A 20,288-nucleotide genomic window follows, 5' to 3' on the forward strand; every position below is an offset into this window, starting at 1 on the left:
CAAGGAATTTGTAATTTTTAAGTATTTCTATTTTCTAATAAAATTTACTTTTCTACTTTGGATCAATATGAAAATTTTTGTTTGTTTGTTTTAGAGTTTTTGACTTGCTCTGAGGAAAGCACAGGCATTTTGAGGAACCATACTCCCTTAATTTCAGGAGAAAATTATTTCCTTTTAATAATATGAATTGCTCCAAACTTCTAACCTTTCTGATCTAAATATCATCCTCTTTTAGCTGGTAAAGGACTTTGTCAGAAAAGGTTAACTTTAATTTCTATAAATTTTTGGATTAAAAATTTTAAAGGCAAGGCTTTGATTTTTATTCCTGATTTATAAATGACGACCTTTGTCTTAGAAGTGTTGCTGTATTAGTTACTCAGGCTGCCATAACAAAATGCCACAGACTGGGTGATTAACAACAGAAATTAATTTCTCACTGTTCTGGAGTCTAGAAAGTCCAAGATCAAGGTGCCTGCTGATTTAGCTCCTAGTGAGGTTTCTCATTCTGGCTTGCAGATGGCAGTCTTCTCTCGTGTGCTCATGTGGCCTTTCCTGAGTGCCTGTGTGAGCGCACTAGCGGCTCTTCCTGTTACAAAGGCACTAGCCCTGTTGGATTAGAGTCCCACCCTTATGGCTTCATTTAACCTTTATCACGTCTTCACAGGCCCTGTCTTCAAATACAGTCACATTGGGGGTTAGGACTTCAACATCTGAATTTTAGAGGGACACAATTCAGTGCGTAGCAGTTGCCTGGTGTTTTTTTGAGTGATGAAAGTAGTCATTCAACTAGTTCTAGAGTTGCAGTATGTCGTTCTGCCACATGGTGGTGCTGCAGTGTAATAGAAGCTGCACTGAGGGAGAGGGAGAACCACTAGTGTTGTCTTAGTTGAAAACTAGATTGTTATTCCATTCTTTATAGTTTATGTTAATATCACATTGTTCCTTTTAATTTTCACCTTATTAACATATAAGAAGTTTTGTCCTAATTTGTTAGACTTAAGTTGCTAATATTTTAATTTAGTCATTATAACATTTTATTTTGGTTTATTATAGTTATTTTAATGTTATTATTTCTCTCTATATGGCTGTCCAGAGGTGTTTTGTTATGCTATAGCAGAATTTGACACACAAGGACTGTGTATGTGGGCTGAGCTGAAAGAAGCGGTGGCAAGCAGGCTTCTCAGGAAGAAGGATTGAATAATTGTTGATAGAAAGCTAAAGACCATCTTAGTTCGTAATTTCCAGTCTTCTCTTTGATCTTTTTGGTTCACCTTTTTTAATTGGGTTATTTCTGATCACTTATTCAATGAAGCAGATTTAGGACAAAAATGAAAAAACATTTTCTAGATATTATTGAAAGGATGTGTTAGGATAACCTTAGTGTATTTGTTGTCAGTTGTGAAACAACTATTTTTGAGACAAGCAAATGATACTTGGCAATTCACTTGTAGTTTCACAATTTCATATAGTTTATTATTTGGCAAAACAATATTATTTTATTGTAATGAAACCGACTATGTGTTTATATGATTTTACCTTTGTAGAATTTGTACAGAAGAACTATCGGTTGGCTTATTCCACCTCTTCTTGTAGGCTTAAAGGACATAGAGGATTTCATCATCTGTCTATGCTGGTGTTCTTTGGGTAGCACAATTTTTAATATTAGGAATTTTTATCTGATAGCATTTGAAAAGTTAATACTAGTGCATTAACTATGTATTACAATTATTAACATTAACTTACAGTACAGGAATGGATTTGATTCACAGGTGTGATATTAAAATTTTTATCTTTGATGTCTACATGTAAGATTAAAATTTTTTCCTAGTAACTATTTGATGAGAGTGAATACCTAATTTTAGAGGCCAATTAGTCTTTATCTAAACTTTTCAAATCAAAAGATTACGTCTGTTACTTTATTATATTCATTCTCAGTTCGGTTGTACAGGGTTTAAAGCCTCTCGTGTTAGCACTGATGGCCCTTTTCATTTTGCCTCATATTGTACCTCTTCCGCCCATATAATTTTTCAGTTGTAGCCATTCTCAGCTATTTAAAGGGAATGATTATTTCTTCTTACCTATCTGGCAAACTCTTCTTCATCTTTTAAGTCCTAGCTCAAGTATATCCAGCAGAATAGGAATGCTCTCCATGCCAGCCTTCCAGAGGTGACCACTCCAGCTCACAATTCTCATCTCACCTTTACCCAGGGCTGAGTTAGGCATCCTGATTCTGTACTCCCACAGCACCCTCCTGTGTCTTGGCATATATTTCATATTACAAAGATTATTTTCATTTTTAGACTGACTCTTTAAAGAGTAGGGCTTGCTTTATTTATTTTTGTAGTGACTAGGATAGTACCTGTCATTTATTAAGTACACAGTATGTATTTACACTAAAAAGTAAACTAATTACATGTGACACCTTAAAATTGCATTAATATTGAGATAATTTCAAGTATGGAGAAAAATGGTCAGAATAACACAAAGAATACGTTACCTGTTAATGTTTAACCATGTTTACTTTATTACTCTTGATACATATGTGTGTGTGGCTTTTATTATTATTGTTGAATAATTTTATAGTAAATTAAATTGAAGACATAATGCCCGTTAACCCCTTATTACTTCTGCATGTAAATTTTAAAAATAAGAACTAGGAAGTTCTCTTATATAATCACAAGTGTAATTATCAAATTCAGGAATGTAACATTGTAGTTGTTATCTATCTCATGAACAGTCCATGTTCAATTTACTGATTGCCCATTATGGTTCTTTTCAGCAGTTTCTACCCCATCCCCCATCGAGTATCCTATTAAGGCTCACGCATTGTACAATTTGTAACACAAAGGTAACAGGCTTTGCTCACAAACAGATTATACAGTTTACTTTTAGCATAGTGTCTAATTATTATACAGACTTAACATGACTAGGTATGTCTATTTCTGATTGTAAGGTATATTCAAAGAAAGGAGCTAAAGAGAATAACTAAAAATAGAATTAACCATATATGAATTTTTAAAAAATTTTATCAGAAAAACAAAGTACACTAATCTTAACAGTTTATTCATTTTGTATATTTGTATAGCTGTGAACCCACTATCCAGATAGAGTATTTCCAGCACCTCAGAAGACTTTTTCCTGCCCCTTCTCAGCCCACATCTACTTCTTACTTCCTTGAGGGAACCACTATTTTGATTTCTATCTTCACTGATTAGTGGAGAAAGACTGTATTTTGTGTCTTTGGCTTAAATGATGCCTGCAGGATCATCCATATTGTTGCGTATACAGTAGTTGGTTCTTTTTTATTGTTCTGTGTAGTATTCCAGTATATAAGTTCACAACAATTCTTTATCCATTATCTTATGCGTTGGATTGTATCCAGTTTTTGGCTATTATGGAAAAAAACTGCTGCAAATATTCCTATACATGTACTTTGAGGTAAGTCAGTCCTCGGGTTTTTACGAGTGGACTTAATCATAGGGAAGCTGCATACCTACTGCTGAAAGTTCTCCAGGTGGTTGTATCAATTTACATTCCCCACCACCTACATATGAGAGAGTTCTGGTTGTCCTGGCCTACAAGTGGAATTTTATCCTCTGTTCATGGATTGGAAGAATTAACACTGTTAAAATGTCAGTGCTACTAAAAGCCATCAATAGATTCAGTGTAATCCCCGAGATTCCAATGGCACTTTATACAGAAGCAGAAAAAATCCTAAAACTTAATGGAACCACAAAAGATCCTGAACAGGCACAGCAGTTCTAAGAAAGAATGGAGTGGGAGGCATCACACTACTTGTTTCAAGCTATACTTTAAAGCTATAGTAATCAAAACAGTATGGTACTGGCATAAAAAAAGAAATAGACCAATGGAACAAATCAGGAGCCCAGATATAAACCCAAACATATTTGGTCAACTAATACTTGACAAGGGAACTAAGAGAATTCAGTGGAGACAAGATAGTCTCCAGTAAACAGTGCTGGGAAAATTAAATATCCATATGTAAGAGAAAGAAATTATTTTATACCATTCACAAAAATTGTAATGTTTTTAAGCAGCAATCCCCAACCTTTTTGCCACTCGGAACCAGTGCCCCTATGAGAATCTAATGCCTGATGATCTGAGGTGGATTTGAGGTGACGCTAGTGCTGGGGAGCAGCTGCAAATAAAGATGATTTGCTCACTGGCCCACTACTCACTTCCTGCTGCGTGGCTGGGTTCCTAACAGGCCATGGATCAGTGCCAGTCTGTGGTCCAGGGGTTGGGTCTGTATTATAGACCTAAATGTAATACCTGAAACTATGAAACTTCTAGAAGAAAACGTGTAAAAGCTTTTGACATGGGTATTTGTAGTGATTTTTTAAATATGACACCTAAAGTACAAGTGGCAAAGTGAAAAAGATAAAGAAGTGGGACAGCATCAAACTAAAAAACCTCTGCACAGAAAAACTGTCAACAAAGTGAAAGACAACATACAAAATGGGGAAAATATTTGCAAACTGAATATCTTAGGGGTTAATATTCAAAATATATGAAGAACTCATACTACTCAGCCAAAAAAAAAAGCCTAATCAGTTAAACTCACAGAGGACCTGAATAGACATTTTTCCAAAGAAGATATACCGATGGCCAACAGGTACATGAAAAGATGCTCAATAGGGACACAGATGGCCAACAGGTACATGAAAAGATGCTCAATAGGGAAATGTAAATCAAAACCACAATGAGATACCACCTCACACCTATTATCAAAAAGACAAGAGTTAACAAACACTGGGGAAGATGTGAAGAAAAGGGAACCCTCGTGTACTGTTGGTGGGATTGTAAACTGGTACAGCCACTGTGGAAAACAGTATGGAGGATCTTCAGAAAATTAAAAATAGAACTACCATGTGATCTAGCAGTTCTACTTTTGGAAATATATCTAAAGGAAATGAAAACACTAACTTGAAAAGCTATATGGACCCACGTGTTCATAACATTATTTACAACAGACAGACATGTAAACAGCCTAAATGTCCATCAGTGGATGAAGTTGTGATATGTGTGTGTGTATATACACACACATATACGTACACGTGTATGTACCATTGTATATATTCCATTGTGTGTGTGTATATATATGTATACATATGTGTAATACTCTATTGTATATATATATACACAATGGAATATTATTCGGCCATTAAAAACAACGTAATCCTGTCTTTTTCGACAACATGGATGGACCTTGAGGCCTCCATCCATGCTAAGTGAAGACAGAGAAAGACAAATACTGTATTATCTCAGTGACAGTTGACCTTTCAATAAATGGTTGAGCTGTGCAGAGTGTTTTCAATAAATACCTGGACTGTTTTCAGTCTGCAGTTGAGAGTCTGTGGATATGGAATGCCAAGTTTGTGTTATTGCACACCTTTTTACATAGTGGACTTGATCATCCATACATTTTGGTATCTACGGTGGATGGGGGAGCCCTGGAATCAATCCCCTGTGGATACTGAGGGGAAATTAAGTTTTTGGGGAGTCAAAAGTTATACTCAGATTTTCGTATCAGGGTTTGACGCCTGTAACCCCTTGTATTGTTCAAGAGTTAGGTGTGAATCTGGAAAAAACTCATAGAAAAAGAGATTAGATTTGTGGTTACCAAAGGTAGGTGGGGTGTGGGGGGACATGTGGGGATTTGGAGGAAGGTGGTTGAAGGTTTAAATTTCCATTTATAAGATAAGTACTAGGGATGTAATGTGCAACATGATTGTAGTTAACGCTGCTTTATAAGATACGTATGACAGTGAAGAGAGTAGATCCTAAGAGTTCTTACGATTTAAAAAAGTTTTTTTTTTTTTGGTTACTTTTTATTCTACCAATGTGAGATGATGGATGCTAACTAAACTTATTGTGGTAATCATTTCACAGTATATGTAAGTCACAGCATTATGCTTTATATCTTATATGATGATGTATGTCAGTTGTATCAATAAAACTGGAAAACTCAGTTATTTTGCAATAATACAAATACCGAATCATTATATCATATACTGGAAACTAATACACTATTATATGTTAAGTATATATCATTTAAAAATTTTAATGGTTTGTCATTGTGCTTTTAATTTGCATTTTCCTGAAGTTTAACATGTCAAACACATTGTCATATTTTTATTGGCCATTTGAATGTCCTATATTAAGTACCCACTTAATATAGGTTACTTATTGATATATAGGTTAGGTTACTTATTGATATATAGGACTTTTTAATGTTTTCTGGATTTGAGTGTATTCTGGTTTATGTCTTTCTTTTTGGCTCTGTTAATGGAGCCTTTGATGACAAGAATTTCATAGGTCATCGACATGTAAACTTTTAGGTAAACTAGTCTTAATTAGTTATAAATCTAATATCTGTCAAGATTGATTTATAATCAAAAACATATTTTAAAGCCATTTAAGCAGTAGAGTAGATCTTAGTTTCAAAGAAAAGGAAAACCACAGCATCTAGACTTCTGCTCTAATGAGAATGTTTAGACACCATACATGAGTTGTGAAATCAGTTCCATGATTGATGATGTAATTACATAGTTTTATATATGTATAAATGGTGAGGTTTGGGAAAGTAGAGAATTGTGAAACCTCTATCACCGAGTATTCTGGAATTTTATTTTGGAAAAGGTGTGTTTGAATGTCAGTTATCACCTCTACCATAGTCAGTTTCTATGTGTATGTACAATGCCAGGTGTAGATATAAAGAAACAGGACAAGAGAACTTTTTTTCCAATATCACACATGTACCCAGTCTGTCATTTCTAAAAAAGAAAATACAAATATTGACATGCGGAGGAGTATACAGAAGTTGATAGAGATGACTTAGGTTTCATGGAGGAACTTAAATCGAGAGTCACAGACTACACAGGCCTGGGAGAAGTATAGACATGGCCCGTTAAGGTAGGAAAGTGTACATGAACTGACAAGAGGAAGAGGGGAGCGACAAAAGGAATGGGTAGAAATAGCTGCTCCACATCCATGCTTTGCAAGAGATTCAGGCCTGTGCGTGTGTTTTGATGTCATCTATCCCACTGATTGATTAGGAGATGCTGAAAATAGAGGAAAGGGGGAGGAGAACTCCAGCATAAAAGGTCCACAGTGGTTTTTAGTCACTGAGGGTACTAAATTTTTTTTGATTTGGAGGGTGAAGTAGGTAAGGATGTTGTCAGGGAAATACAACTGTTACTTGAACTTTAAGACCAGAAGAGACCAGTGTTTTTTTTTGTTGTTGTTTGTTTGTTTGTTTGTTTTTTTAAACAGAAGCTTAGTATGTTGATTAGATTAAGCATGGCTTCTCTGTTTGAGGGAAAAGGTGAGGGTCAGATATAACATTAATATCTGAAGTTTATATTCTCCCAGTACCTCCTCTCCAGCCTTTGAGGCACTACTAAGGAAAGACAGTTTTAAATTCATTAATCCAGTTAACTAGTTTTCAGTTCTTTTGCATTTACTAACCTCCCCCAGTCCCCATACAAATGTGGTTGTAGCTGTACATTTGAAATCTGCCCATTTAAATGTTAGTATTAATCACATGTTTGAAAAGTAGTTTTATTTATGTAAGTTTTATTTTTTAGTCTGCAGCTTAGTATATATGTAGATTTGTGGATGCTGTGAATAAAATCCATATGTGGTCCCCAGTGATGCACTTCCTACAGGTTGGGAACCACTGATGTGTACTCTAAGATCTTAAGGTTTCTGGAGCCAGTTACGATGTGTATGTGGGGTTTCCCCACATCAATAAGAATTTTTAGATACCAGCTGGGTGTCCTACAATTCAACTCAATTCTGATACTGTGTACCGAGCGATAGCATCAGATTCTACGGGTTAAGGGCTCAGTCCCACAAGACTGCTCCCTACTTCAGATGCCAGTTGCAAGTTCGGGTTGTCACCTGTGCTACTTACTGGCCAACTGGCTATAGATTGGAGGTTCCAACGACCCCCTCTTTGAGTTCAATTAATTTGCTAGAGCAGCCCACAGAACTCAGAGAAATGTTTTACTTACAGATCACCTATTATAAAAAGATATAATTCAGGGATAGTAGATGGAAGAGATGGATAGGGCAAAGTATGAAGAAAGGGCATGGAGCTTGCATGCTTTCTCCTAGAGCACCACTCCCCAAATCTCCACATGTTCACCAACCTGTAAACTTTCCGAACTCTGTTCCTTTGAGTTTTTTGGAGACTTTGTGACATAGGCGTGCGTGGTAGGTTAAGTCATTGGTCATTGGCAGTCTCCGCCTCTCTTCCCTCCCTGGAAAGTTCCAGCTCTCTACTCAACTTCCTTGGTTCTCCTAGAAACCAACCCTAGTTCTTAGGTGTGGTCCAAAAGCCGCTTAATTAACAACAAGAGGCACTGTTTCTGCTCTTATCACTTAGGAAATTCTAAGGGTTTTAGGAACTGTGTGCCACAAAGGGGAGGCAAAGACCAAATACATACTTCTTTATTTTCTTTTTCTGAGGCCAAGAAACATAGGCTCAGATATGTAAAGAGGTTCTTCCTTAGTTGAAAAGTTCAGTAGAGGCAGAGCTAGAACTAGAAATAGACCCTAGAACAATCTGACTTCCTGCCTAAGTGTTTTCATGCCTTTAATTGCTTGGATATTTTTGTCTTTGAAATAAATTTTAATGAGCTGAAGGTCTGACCACAAAAACTGAAAATCATTATCCAAACTTGTTATTTCCAGGTCTTTGAAGAAACTGGTTTTGATATCAAAGATTATATTTGTAAGGATGATTACATTGAACTTCGAATCAATGACCAGCTTGCTCGTTTGTACATCATTCCAGGAATTCCAAAAGACACAAAATTTAACCCGAAAACCAGAAGAGAAATTCGGGTATGTAATTGAAATTATTTTCAGGTTGCTAGACAGGAGCCCAATTAAATAAAGTAGGAAATTGCTCTTAGAAACCCCTTGATAATAATTAACTGAATGAGTTATTTTCTTGTGTTTCAGAACATTGAGTGGTTCTCCATAGAGAAATTGCCTTGTCATAGAAATGATATGACCCCAAAGTCCAAACTTGGATTGGCACCTAACAAATTTTTTATGGCTATTCCCTTTATCAGGTATCTTCATATTTCTCGAAATACAAAATGAACCTTCACAATTCTAATAGTCAGCTTCTTTATATAGCCAGGCTTTAAGAGTGAACTCTTTGTGTTTCTATAGACCATTAAGGGACTGGCTTTCTCGAAGATTTGGAGATTCTTCAGACAGTGACAATGGATTTTCTTCAGCTAGTAGCACACCTGCTAAACCCACTGTGGAAAAATTGAGGTAAAGAAATATATTTGTGGGGTTCTCACTTTCTGATAATTTTTAATTCAGTAGTATTTTGCTTCTAAAGTTTGCAGAGATATTGGATTCCTTTTGTAGTTACTATTTTTTTACTGGTCTCACGGTTTTTTTTTTTAAGGTTTTTTGATGAGATGTAAAAGGTTAATTGGAATTGGAAAGGAACTTTAGGCACATTTTAAAAAAGTATACGCAAGGGGATACCAACTTTTTAAATGGATAGAGGAGGAGGAAAAGAAATCTTTTGTATATATACTGTTATTTTTCTGTTATTATATTCTACTTTAGAGATCATTGAGTTTCTGAAGACAGTTGAATGGCAGATATATTGAGGGGAGATGAAAGATGCTCATGTATCATTTATTCAGAAAGAACTGTGAAGACTTGGGCGGGGTTGCTTCTTTTCTTTCCATAGTGTTATAAATAGTGACTATTACACGAATCTAAACCACAAAGAACATTTTCTTGGTTGGAACTTAATAGTATCTAAATCACAATTACGGAGTAGGCTGAGTAAGTAATTTTGTTAAATAAACACATATTTTTAATCAGCTTGCTAGAACTTTGCCTATGTTAGGTTCAGAGAGTAGCTTTTTACACTTCCTTTAATTTAGATGTTTTGTTTTTATCCTAGAGCTTCAAAAATTAATAGGAGTAAACCACAGTATTTTTAAATACACAGAGAATATTTCATCTTAGTTGGGTTTTATGAAGACAGGAGTTTGGACTAAATGCTTTAAGAGCCATTTCTGCCTTTCAGAGTCTATGACTATAATCACCAAATTATATACCAATAGAGTTAAGTGAAACAGTATACAAAAACTAAAGTAGACAGGAATGCAGCCAAGATTTAAAAAAAAAAAGACACCACTAAATAGTTCTGAAATAATGTTTGGAAAAAATTGTATGACTGTTTATGTTTGGGAAAATCTATCTACCATAGTGTGACATACTTCCATATCTTTAGTATTAGGGTTTGTGGTCTTGGAGAATAGGATATAATGAAGAGATAATAAACTAACTTCTCTAACCAAATTTCAGGTTTCTTAGTGAGGGGAGTGTGTGTTTTTAGCATATAGGCTAATGTCTGTGATGGTTTGTTGGAGGAAATATTGGAATTTTGTCTGAAGAAAGAGAGGCTGCAATTTTAATGTAATTTTTAAGTTGTAAAGGGGAAGAACTCTGAAATATTCAGAAGCAATCTTCCTATAATACAGTTCTTGGGGATTAGTGATTCTAGGTCGTATTATATATGTAAGTGGTACTAAGAATGGTATTTCTTTATCGCAGAACTATTGCATGAGTACAATCTTTTACAATCAAATTCTTTTGCATAAGAATTTGAAACTGGGTCTTTTTTTACTTTGCTCAGCCTTTGTCTTGGACCCCGTAATTTTTTGCTTTTGGAATATAGCTTAATTTTTCACGTACTCTTCCAGCATGCATGGGGTCCATGATGTGCAGCATCAAATTCTACACTTTAAACATCCTAGTAAGAATATGAGTTGTCTGCCCTATTAAAAAGGAAAATCTACCTATGTTTGTTTGTTTCAGTTAATTTTAAGAATAATTATTTTCAGAATTTTAAAAGTATCCTCGCTTGTAGTCATACTTGTAGTGAGGAGGTGGATTTGATAGTTTTAGAAAAGTTTAGGATTAAAAATAACAGATTACTAATTTATTCAAGAAATATTGAACACCAGACACTCTTGTGTGCTGGGGATGGTACACAAAGCAGACGAGAACCCCTCCCCTTGTGGAACTTACGTTCCATTATGGGAAGATAGTTAATAAATAAGTAAAATTTGTAATTAAGATATCGGAAGAACTGTAAGTGACAATTTTCTGATCTGGTTTTTATTTTTAAAATCTTGGTATAGTCGAACCAAATTCCGCCACAGTCAGCAGTTATTTCCTGAAGGTTCTCCTGGCGACCAGTGGGTAAAGCACAGGCAACCAGTGCAGCAAAAGCCATATAATAATCATTCTGAAACGTCTGACCTTTTAAAAGCAAAGGTGAGTGATACACATTTAAAGATTTTCATAACTTTAGATCATTTGACTTTGAAATATATCTGAATTTAGAAATTACAAATTAACAGTTATAGAGCTCTGAACTGTCAGTCAAAGGCTCCTATGTTCTTGACTTGTGATTGGAAGCCTGGGTGAGACTCCTTAACCTTTACAGCTGTGCTATAAACCCAGTGTGGTAAGTAATAGGAATTAACATCTGACCGTGGTGTATATGCTGCCAGTGAGAGAGGTTCATTAGCGTGTTGTGTGTTATATTCTAGCATGTGATTATACCACAATTTATCCGTTCTATTTTTTTAATTTTTAATTTCAATTTTATTTTTCAGGTATAGTTGACATACAATATTGTATTTGTTTCAGATGTGCAACATAGTGATTAGACATTTATATGCCTTATGAAGTGATCCCCCTGATAAGTCTGGTACCCATCTGACAATATACATAGCTATACAGTGTTATTGACTATATTTCCTATGCTGTTCTTTACATCCACATGACTGTTTTTATAACTGGCCATTTGTATATCTTAATCCTTTCTCCTTTTTCACCCAGCCCCTCTCCCATCTGGTAGTCATCAAAATGTTCTCTATATCTCTGAGTTTGTTTCATTTTTGTTTCCTTGTTTATTTTGGTTTTTAGATTTCCACATATAAGTGACATCCTATCTTATTCTGTGTGGCTTGTCTTACATAATACCATGTAGCTGCAAATGATAAGATTTCATATTTTTTTTTAATGGATGTGGAATTTTCCTTTGTATATAAGTACCACATCTTTTTTATCCATTTCTTTTGCTTAGAGCATTTAATCCATTTACATTTAAAGTAATTTTTGATAGGTATGTAGTTTTTGCCATTTGATTGTTTTCTGATTGTTTTTATAGTTCTTCTCTGTTCCTTTCTTACTCTCTTGTGCTCTTATAGGTTGATGACTTTCTGTAGTGTGTTTGGATTCCTTTTCTCTTATTTCCTGTATATCTCTTATGTATATCTCTTACAGAGTTTTGGTTTGTGATTACCATGTACTTCATATACCTAGCTATGTGTATAGCAGTCTATTTTAAGTCGATGGTCACTTAAGTTCAAATACATTTTAAAATCACCACTTTTACTGACCCCCTCCACGTTTATGTTTTTGTCATCATTTTGTACTTCTTTTGTGTGTGTCCCTTAATTTACGGTTGTAATTACACATGATCTTTTTACTTTTGCCTTTTAATCTTTGTACTAGTTTTAGTGTTGATTGATCCACTGCTTATATCATGTGTTTGCATTTGTTAGTTTTTTTTCTTTTGTGATATTTTCTTATTTATATTTGTATTTTTTTCTTGAAGTCTTTTTAACATTTCTTGTAATACTGGTTTGGTGGTGATGCACTCCTTTAGCTTTTCCTTGTCTGGGAACCTCTTTATCCCCTTTGATTTTAGATAATAGTCTGGCTGGGAAAGTAATCTTGGCTGTAGGTCCTTGCTTTACATTACTTTTGACATTCCGTACCAATCCCTTTGGGCCTGCAAAGTTTCTGTTGAGAAATCAACTGACAAGGAGCTTTCTTGTAAGTAAATGCTTTTAAGATTCTCTCTTTGTCTTTAACCTTTGGCATTTTAATAATGATGTGTCTTGGTATGGGTCTCTTTAGGTTCATCTTGTTTGGGACTCTGTGCTTTCTGGGCTTGTATGTTTACTTTCTTCACCAAGTTATGGACGTTTCAGTCATTATTTTTTCAAATAGGTTTTTAATCCTTTGTTCTCTCTTCTGGTACCCGTGTGATGTGAATGTTGTTAGGCTTGATGTTGTCTCAGAGGTCCCTTAAACTATCCTCATTTTAAAAAATTCTTTTTTCTTTTTGCTGTTTCGATTGGGTGTTTTATGCTACCTTGTCTTCCATATTGCTGATTTGATCCTCTGCTTTATCTAATCTGCTGTTGATTCCATCTCATGTATTTATTTCAGTTATTGTATTCTTCATTTCTGATTGGTTCTTTTTTATGTTTTCTCTTTGTTGAAGTTCTCATTGAGCTCATCTGTTTTTCCCGTAAGTTCGTTGAGCATCCTTATAACCAATGTTTTGAACTCTGTATCTGATATATTGCTTGTTCCATTTCATTTAGTTCTTTTTGGTTTTTTTTTTCCTTATTTTTCACTTGGGACATGTTTCTTTATCTCCTGATTTTGGCTGACTCCCTGTGTTTGTTTCTTTGTATTAGGTAGATTTGTTACACCTCCCAGTCTTGGCAGGGTGTTTTTGTATAGTAGGCATCCTGTGGGACTCAGTAGCACAGTTTCTCTGGTCACCTGAGCTGGATGTTCCAGGGGTGTTCTTTGTGTAGGTTGTGTATGCTCTCCTGTCATGTTTGAACCTTGATTGCTGTTGGCACGTCAGTGGGTAAGATTGACCCTCAGGCTGACAGGAATGGCTGTGGTTACTGCAGACGAGCTTTTGTGTTGGGTGTGGCCAGATGGAGCAGGATTCGCTTTTGCAAGACTGTGGTGCCTGCTGAGTTTACCCTTTGGATGTTTTGTTTGTGGAGGTAATTAGTTGGTGCTCTAGTGTATTCTGAAGTCACCAGGTGCTCATGTGTGGTCTGGGGCCTTTTGGGCAGGGCTTTGGTGCAGGCACAGATCAGCCACCCTGTCCCTGGCCCAGGGCCACCTGGTAGGAACTACACAGTGATCTTTGGTTGGTAGCTGCCTGTGCTGGGCTTGGAGGTTCCTAGGAGAGTCTGTGTTGTGAACTGAGGCTAACTGCTAACTGTGCCAGGCTGGAGATCACTCTAGCAAGAGCTATGGGGCATGCTGAGGCTAGCTACTGCTTGTTTGGGGTTTGTGGACCTTTGAGAGAATCTAGGAAAGTTTCTAACACAGCTGTGGCTTGCATGGGAAAGCCCCTGAAAGAGGTTTAGGCAGGGCTCTAGAGCTGGCTTGGGGCCGGGTCTTGGAACCCCCCGTGGCAGGGTGAGAGGCATTAGCCAGGGTAATGGAGAGCTCAGATATGCCACCACTCTGTGCTTGCAGGCTGGGTAGGAGCAGGGCTCAACAAAGGAACAGTGGCATCTGCCAGCACTTCTGTCCTTGGAGAGAGCTGCCCTGACCCCTATACCTCCAGCCTTTGCCCCAAAGCTGGTCAGTTCATTTTTTTGTATGTCCCCAGTGTTGTTTTGTGCTTCTACCCTGGTGCTGGAGCTCAAAGTGAGTAAGTCTCTGCTTAGGCCCTTTAAAACCTGCAGTGCCTCAGTCTCACAGCCTGTTGTCTTTCTAGGACAGTATTCTGCTGCTTGTCATAGCCACATGTTGTTGCAAGGATGCCTTCCTGGCACTGGTGATCTGGCCTGGAACCCCCACCTTCACCTCCCCACTTCTCAGGGGGGTCCTCTGTTGCCAAGATATCCCTCCTGATTCTTAATCACCACACTGTGGGTATGGGACTTGCCTGTTCTGCATCTCTGTCTCTCCTACCAGTCTTGATGTGACTTCTTTATAGCCTTAGTTATAAAGATTCTGTTCAGCTAGCCTTCTGGTTCTCAGTGATGGTTGTTCTATAATTTAGTTGTGATTTTGTTGAGGAGGTGAGCACAGTGTTTACCTATTCACCATCTTAACCAGAAGACCTCTATCCATTCTGCTCTTAATGGACATTTGGTTGTTTCTAGTTTGGGGCTTTTATGTCTTTTGGTGAGCATATACTGTTCTTTTGAGCATGTGTAACAGTAGAATTGTTAGATCACTTAATATGCCTATGTTTTTGAGTATATACTGTAAACAATATTCTCAGGTAATTTATATCCCCAGCAAAATATATGAGAGTTCCAGTTGTGCCACGTTCTTGCTAATCTCTGGTATTATCTGCCTTTATTATTTTAGCCATCCATTTTGGTGCCACTTTATTTTCATTCTTTTAAAAAATATACTGGGTTCATCAAAATTAAAAGCATTCGTGCATCAGAGGACATCATCAAAAGAGTGAAAAGACTCAAAGAATGGGAGACTATATTTGTAAATCAAATATCTGCTAATGGATTAATATCCAAAATATATAAAGAACTTCCAATCTCAACAGCAAAAAAACAACCTAGTTAAAAAATAGGCAAACGATATTTCTCTAGAGGAAATATTCAGATGGCCAGTAAGCACATGAAAAGATGCTCATCATCATTAGAGAAACGCAAACCCAAATCACAGTGAGACACCACTTCATATCCACTAGGGATGGATATAATAAAAAAAGAAAATAAGTTGATAAAGATGTGGAGAAATTGGAACCCTCATGCATTGCTAGTGAGAACATAAAATGGTATACTGCCATGGAAAACAGTTTGATGGTTCCTCAAAAAGTTGAACATAGAATTTCCATATTACCAGTAATTTCACTCCTAGGTATGTACGCAAAAGAATTGAAAGCAGGGACTCACAAATCCTAAATTGAGGTCTTAGCCCCTAGCCTACAAGGGATTCATAAACTTGTATACCAGTGTTTATAGTGGCATTATTTACAATAGCCAAAAGGTGGAAACAACCCATATGTCTGTCAAGAAATGAATAAACAAAATATACATACAGTGGAATATTAGCCTTAAAAAAGAATGAAATTGTGATACATACATGTGGCAATGTGGGGGAATTGTAAACACATGCTAAGTGAAATAAGCCACACACAAAAGGACAAATATTGTGTGATTTCTATTATATAAGGTACCTACACTATACAGATTCGTAGAGACAGAAATGTACTTGAGGTTGCCAGACCTGAGGAACCGGGGGTGGGGAGTGGGAATACGAGTTATTTAATGAGTACAAAGTTTCCATATGGGAGGATGAAAAGGTTGTGGAAATGGATACTGTTGGTAGTTGGACAACATTGGAACTGTATGTACTGCCCCTGAATTGTACACTAAAAATGATTAAAGGGATATGTTTTATGTATATTGTGCCACAATAAATAAATACAAGTAAGAGCAGAATGGAATTGAATTGTGTGATGACATGAGTTCCTAAACCCCATATTTCTTTACCATTCTTTATTTAAGTTAGCTTATTTTCAAGCTATTTCAGGAGCTGCTTAATTTTTTCTGTAGGTAGATAAAATGTAAATAAATGTGTTTTTATATATTTTTAAATAATAATAAGTTATTCACACAGTTTCAGCCAGCTCTCTTAAAGAACTGTCCTTTCAAGACCTCTAAGGACAAATTAATGTTTAAAAACTTGTTTTGAGTTAAACTTAGGATTTTTTTTGTAAGGAAAATAACTTATGTTATTTAAAAACACCAAATTTAAAAACACCAATCTTTATTATTTTATAAAAAAGAATATTAATTTTAAATTGCTTATTTATTATTTAAAGCAGATTATAGGGTAACAGTTGATCACACCTGCACGTTTCCTCCTCTAAGAACTGTGGCCAGTGTGCCTTAGTATTCCCTCAGAGAGAGGTTTTATTTTTGACAGTCACTTAAGGTTTTCAAACTATTTCTCTCCTCCTCCCATTGTTTTTTAACTAATGCATTGGAAACAAAATATGTAAGTCAGAATGGGATAAAGCAAGAGGTGTGAAAAGATTTCTGGAGACCTTGCTTTGGGAAACACTATCTTCTATAAGAAAAAATATTGATATAGTGTGGTTCCTCAATGTTTTAGCAAGATTTTGAAGATGCTTTGCTAAACTCTGATTCAACCAGCTAAACAAATTCATATTTTTTTTATTTTCATATTTTATCTATTACATTATACTATAGGTTTACATTTTTTTCTTATTGCAAAAACAGAATCAAAGTATGAGGGGAAATGGCAGAAAACAGTATCAAGATTCACCTAATCAAAAGAAAAGAACGAATGGAGTCCACAGCCAGCCAGCCAAGCAGCAGAATCTCTTGATGGTAAGAATTATAGCTCTCATACTAAGAAAGCAGTTACCCTCTTTGAGGGTGGGGCAGGGGCATTCATTGTCAAAGCACGTTGAATTGTTATATTGACAGGATTTTTATGAAGCAAATTGTGTAGTTCATCTACTAAAAATTTTCGGCTGCTTTCAGTTATATAGGCTTGTAAAATTGATCCACTTGTACATTTAACCTTTGCTTTTTTATTTAGTTACTTAAATTAATTTTAATACTATGAAAACAGTGTATAGCGAATCCTGCTTTTCAGAGCAAGTCCTTGGCTGTTCTATCTAAATTCTTCTAAATAGAGTGTATCTTATTTTAATGAAGTTAAAAGTTCAAAAGAACATCACAATGTATTTTTTTTCCTTTAAGTTGATAGAATTTAGAAAATTAAAAATAAACAAAATACAGCCAGTGCCAGTTATTAGATTAGGCCTAAAGACAAATAGCTGTGAGCATTTAAAAGCATTTACTTCCATTATTTTAGTCTGTGCTCCAGAAAGTAATTCATAACTGTCTCGTTTATCTTTTCTGTAAGTCCTAATATTTGTATGTCGAATTTTTTTTTTATTGTTGCTTCACTTATTTTTGTCTTTATAACAGTGGACGGTAATAGTAATTTTAAGTTTTAAGCAGAAATATTTTATATGAATTCCTGTGGTGCTGTACCTTACCTGGGGCTCAGTGAGTCCATGGCAAAGACATGTTAAAGATCGATTTACTGTTAGACTGCTTGCCTTATACTGTCATAGTTTTTCCTGTCAGATTGGCAAAAATGAAAAGCTACCCAGTTGTGTATCTTGAGTATATTGACAACACTTAAAAATTAATAATTAGTACAACCTTCTAGAGAATAGTTTGGCTATATCGAATGCCTGAAAAAGTTCTTGCCTTGGTTCCCTAAAAGGGAAATGTAAAGAATAGTCACTCTATTACTCTTTTTAGTAATGAAAACAATCTAAATATCCAAGAAGATAATATTAAATACAATATTGTAGATCTATACAATAGAATACCATAATGTAGTCATTAAACATGACAATAGATTTATTGGAAAAGGAATATGTTCACAGTATGTTACATTTTTAAAGTGGGTTATAGAATAGTGTATATTGAATAATTCCATTTTATTCTATAGCTATATGAAGATACATTCACACATACCTTCATAGAAAAAAGGCTAGCCTTCTAGGTTTTTTTTTAAATACTGGAATGTTAATAGTAATTATTTCTAGATTGAGAAATTTAATAAATTTCTTTTTTATGGTGTTTTTATATTATACATGTGATGAAGAACTGAAATTTTAGGCTTAAAAAGTAAAATTAAAACTACCAGTGTGAAAACCAAAACAATAATTCGTAAAGATCTATGCACCCCAGTATTCATGGCAGCACAGTTTACAATAGCCAAGATATGGAAGCAACCTAAATGCCTATCAACAGATGATTGGATAAAGAAATTATGGTTCATATATACAATGGAATATTACTCAGCTATTAAAAAAATGAAATCCTACCATTTGCAATGACATGCATGGACCTAGAGATCATTATGCTGAGTGATATAAGACAGAGAAAGATAAATACCATATGATTTCAGTTATATGTGGAATCTAAGGAACAAAAAGAACAAACTAATCAAAAACAGGCTCACAAAAATAGTGGATAATTTGGTGACAGGAGGAGGGTGTTAGGGGACTGGGAGAATGGGGCAAAGGATTAAAGAAATACAAATTATTAGTTGATAGTTGGGCACGAAGATGGAGAACATGACACAGGGAATGTAGTTAGCATTAATATGATGGCTAAGTGGAGGGCCAGGGGAGGGAGGGAGCAATTGGAATCGTTTTTATGAATGATATAGATGTCTAACCAATGTACTGTATACTTGAAACTAATTAAAATAAATACATTTAAATAAATTTATGTTTTAAAAAAATACCAGTGCAAGAATGGGGATGGTTATTATACTCCTGGTTTAATTTTCTTTGAGAAATTCAATAGTATATCCCCTTATTTATAATAAGTGAAATAACTGGAGATGGTGTATTGTGTATTTTTTTTTAATAGAAATGTGAAAAAAAACTTCATCCACGAAAACTTCAGGATAATTTTGAAACAGGCAAGTCACTTTCTTTTTAAAATATCTGCCTGGTGGGACTTGGTTTGGTTTTAGCCTAACCTTAATTTTAGTGGAATGTGCGATAAATTGTAATATATAAGCAAGAAAGTGTTGTACATGTTTTATAGAGAGAGCTCATATATGTGGTCAAGTTCTCTAAATATAAAACTCGCTAAAATGAACTTATTTAAATGATCAAGGTGAAATTATTGACCTTTTCAATGTGCCGTTTCTTTGTGAATGTCGAGCCTTGGTGCTATGCATGAATATTGTAAAGAAATAGTTGCTTAAGGGTTAGAGAGGGAGTAGAACCTAGTATTGTAAAGGCGAGGAGAACTCATTCTATGTGCAGTGTAAGATATAAGTAAAGGGGAGCACTAACTTGAGGAGAAGAACATCCTTTTTCGGAGGTAGTGACCAGCTTTTTAAGGTGGTACTGAGGATAGCTTTTATTAAAGTGACATTTGGAACTTCTCTATCCTAAGTTATGAAGAGTATGTGTGTGATCTTATTTGGAAAGTAATGCTGATGAATATAGAAAAAGCTCTTTGCTAATACTGATTTAATAGATATCATTCGGAAGTGCAGTAGACTATTTTTTCCTTAGGTGCTATTTTGAATTGTATGAAATTCCCTGTGCCGTAGATAGGTGTTTATTCACCGTCTAATTGAAAGCTTTCATATTAAAAAAAGTCTAAGAAATGAAAAGCATTATAATAATTTTCTTGGAGTACATCTATGATTTAAGTAAGATAAAAGGTATTTTAAAAGAGTTGCTTTAACCCTATTTTAGAAAGTTAAGGTTAACTGAAGAAGCAGGAACCGTTATTAGTTTAGTGTAGATAAGTTATGTGGTTAGAAATCCTCTTAATAGAATATTTCTGGCCACTTTGGGTGGCGGGGACATGATAGGCTGA

General features: G+C 35.3%; 1 protein-coding gene across 2 annotated transcripts in view; it reads left to right on the top strand.

The window, feature by feature from the left end:
* DCP2 (decapping mRNA 2) overlaps positions 1 to 20,288 on the top strand; it is a 48,997-nt gene that overhangs the window by 18,401 nt on the left and 10,308 nt on the right. For both annotated transcript variants that reach the window (XM_039848474.1, XM_039848473.1), the window contains 6 exons: positions 8,722 to 8,874; positions 8,995 to 9,107; positions 9,211 to 9,318; positions 11,217 to 11,352; positions 17,133 to 17,243; positions 19,320 to 19,371. In XM_039848474.1, coding sequence (XP_039704408.1) covers positions 9,043 to 9,107; positions 9,211 to 9,318; positions 11,217 to 11,352; positions 17,133 to 17,243; positions 19,320 to 19,371 — 472 coding nt within the window. In that variant the 5' untranslated portion in view covers positions 8,722 to 8,874; positions 8,995 to 9,042. The remainder of the gene's footprint in view (positions 1 to 8,721; positions 8,875 to 8,994; positions 9,108 to 9,210; positions 9,319 to 11,216; positions 11,353 to 17,132; positions 17,244 to 19,319; positions 19,372 to 20,288) is intronic.

The sequence above is a fragment of the Pteropus medius genome, unplaced genomic scaffold, assembly GCF_902729225.1.
Source record: "Pteropus medius unplaced genomic scaffold, Ma_sr-lr_union100, whole genome shotgun sequence".
NCBI lineage: Eukaryota > Metazoa > Chordata > Mammalia > Chiroptera > Pteropodidae > Pteropus > Pteropus medius.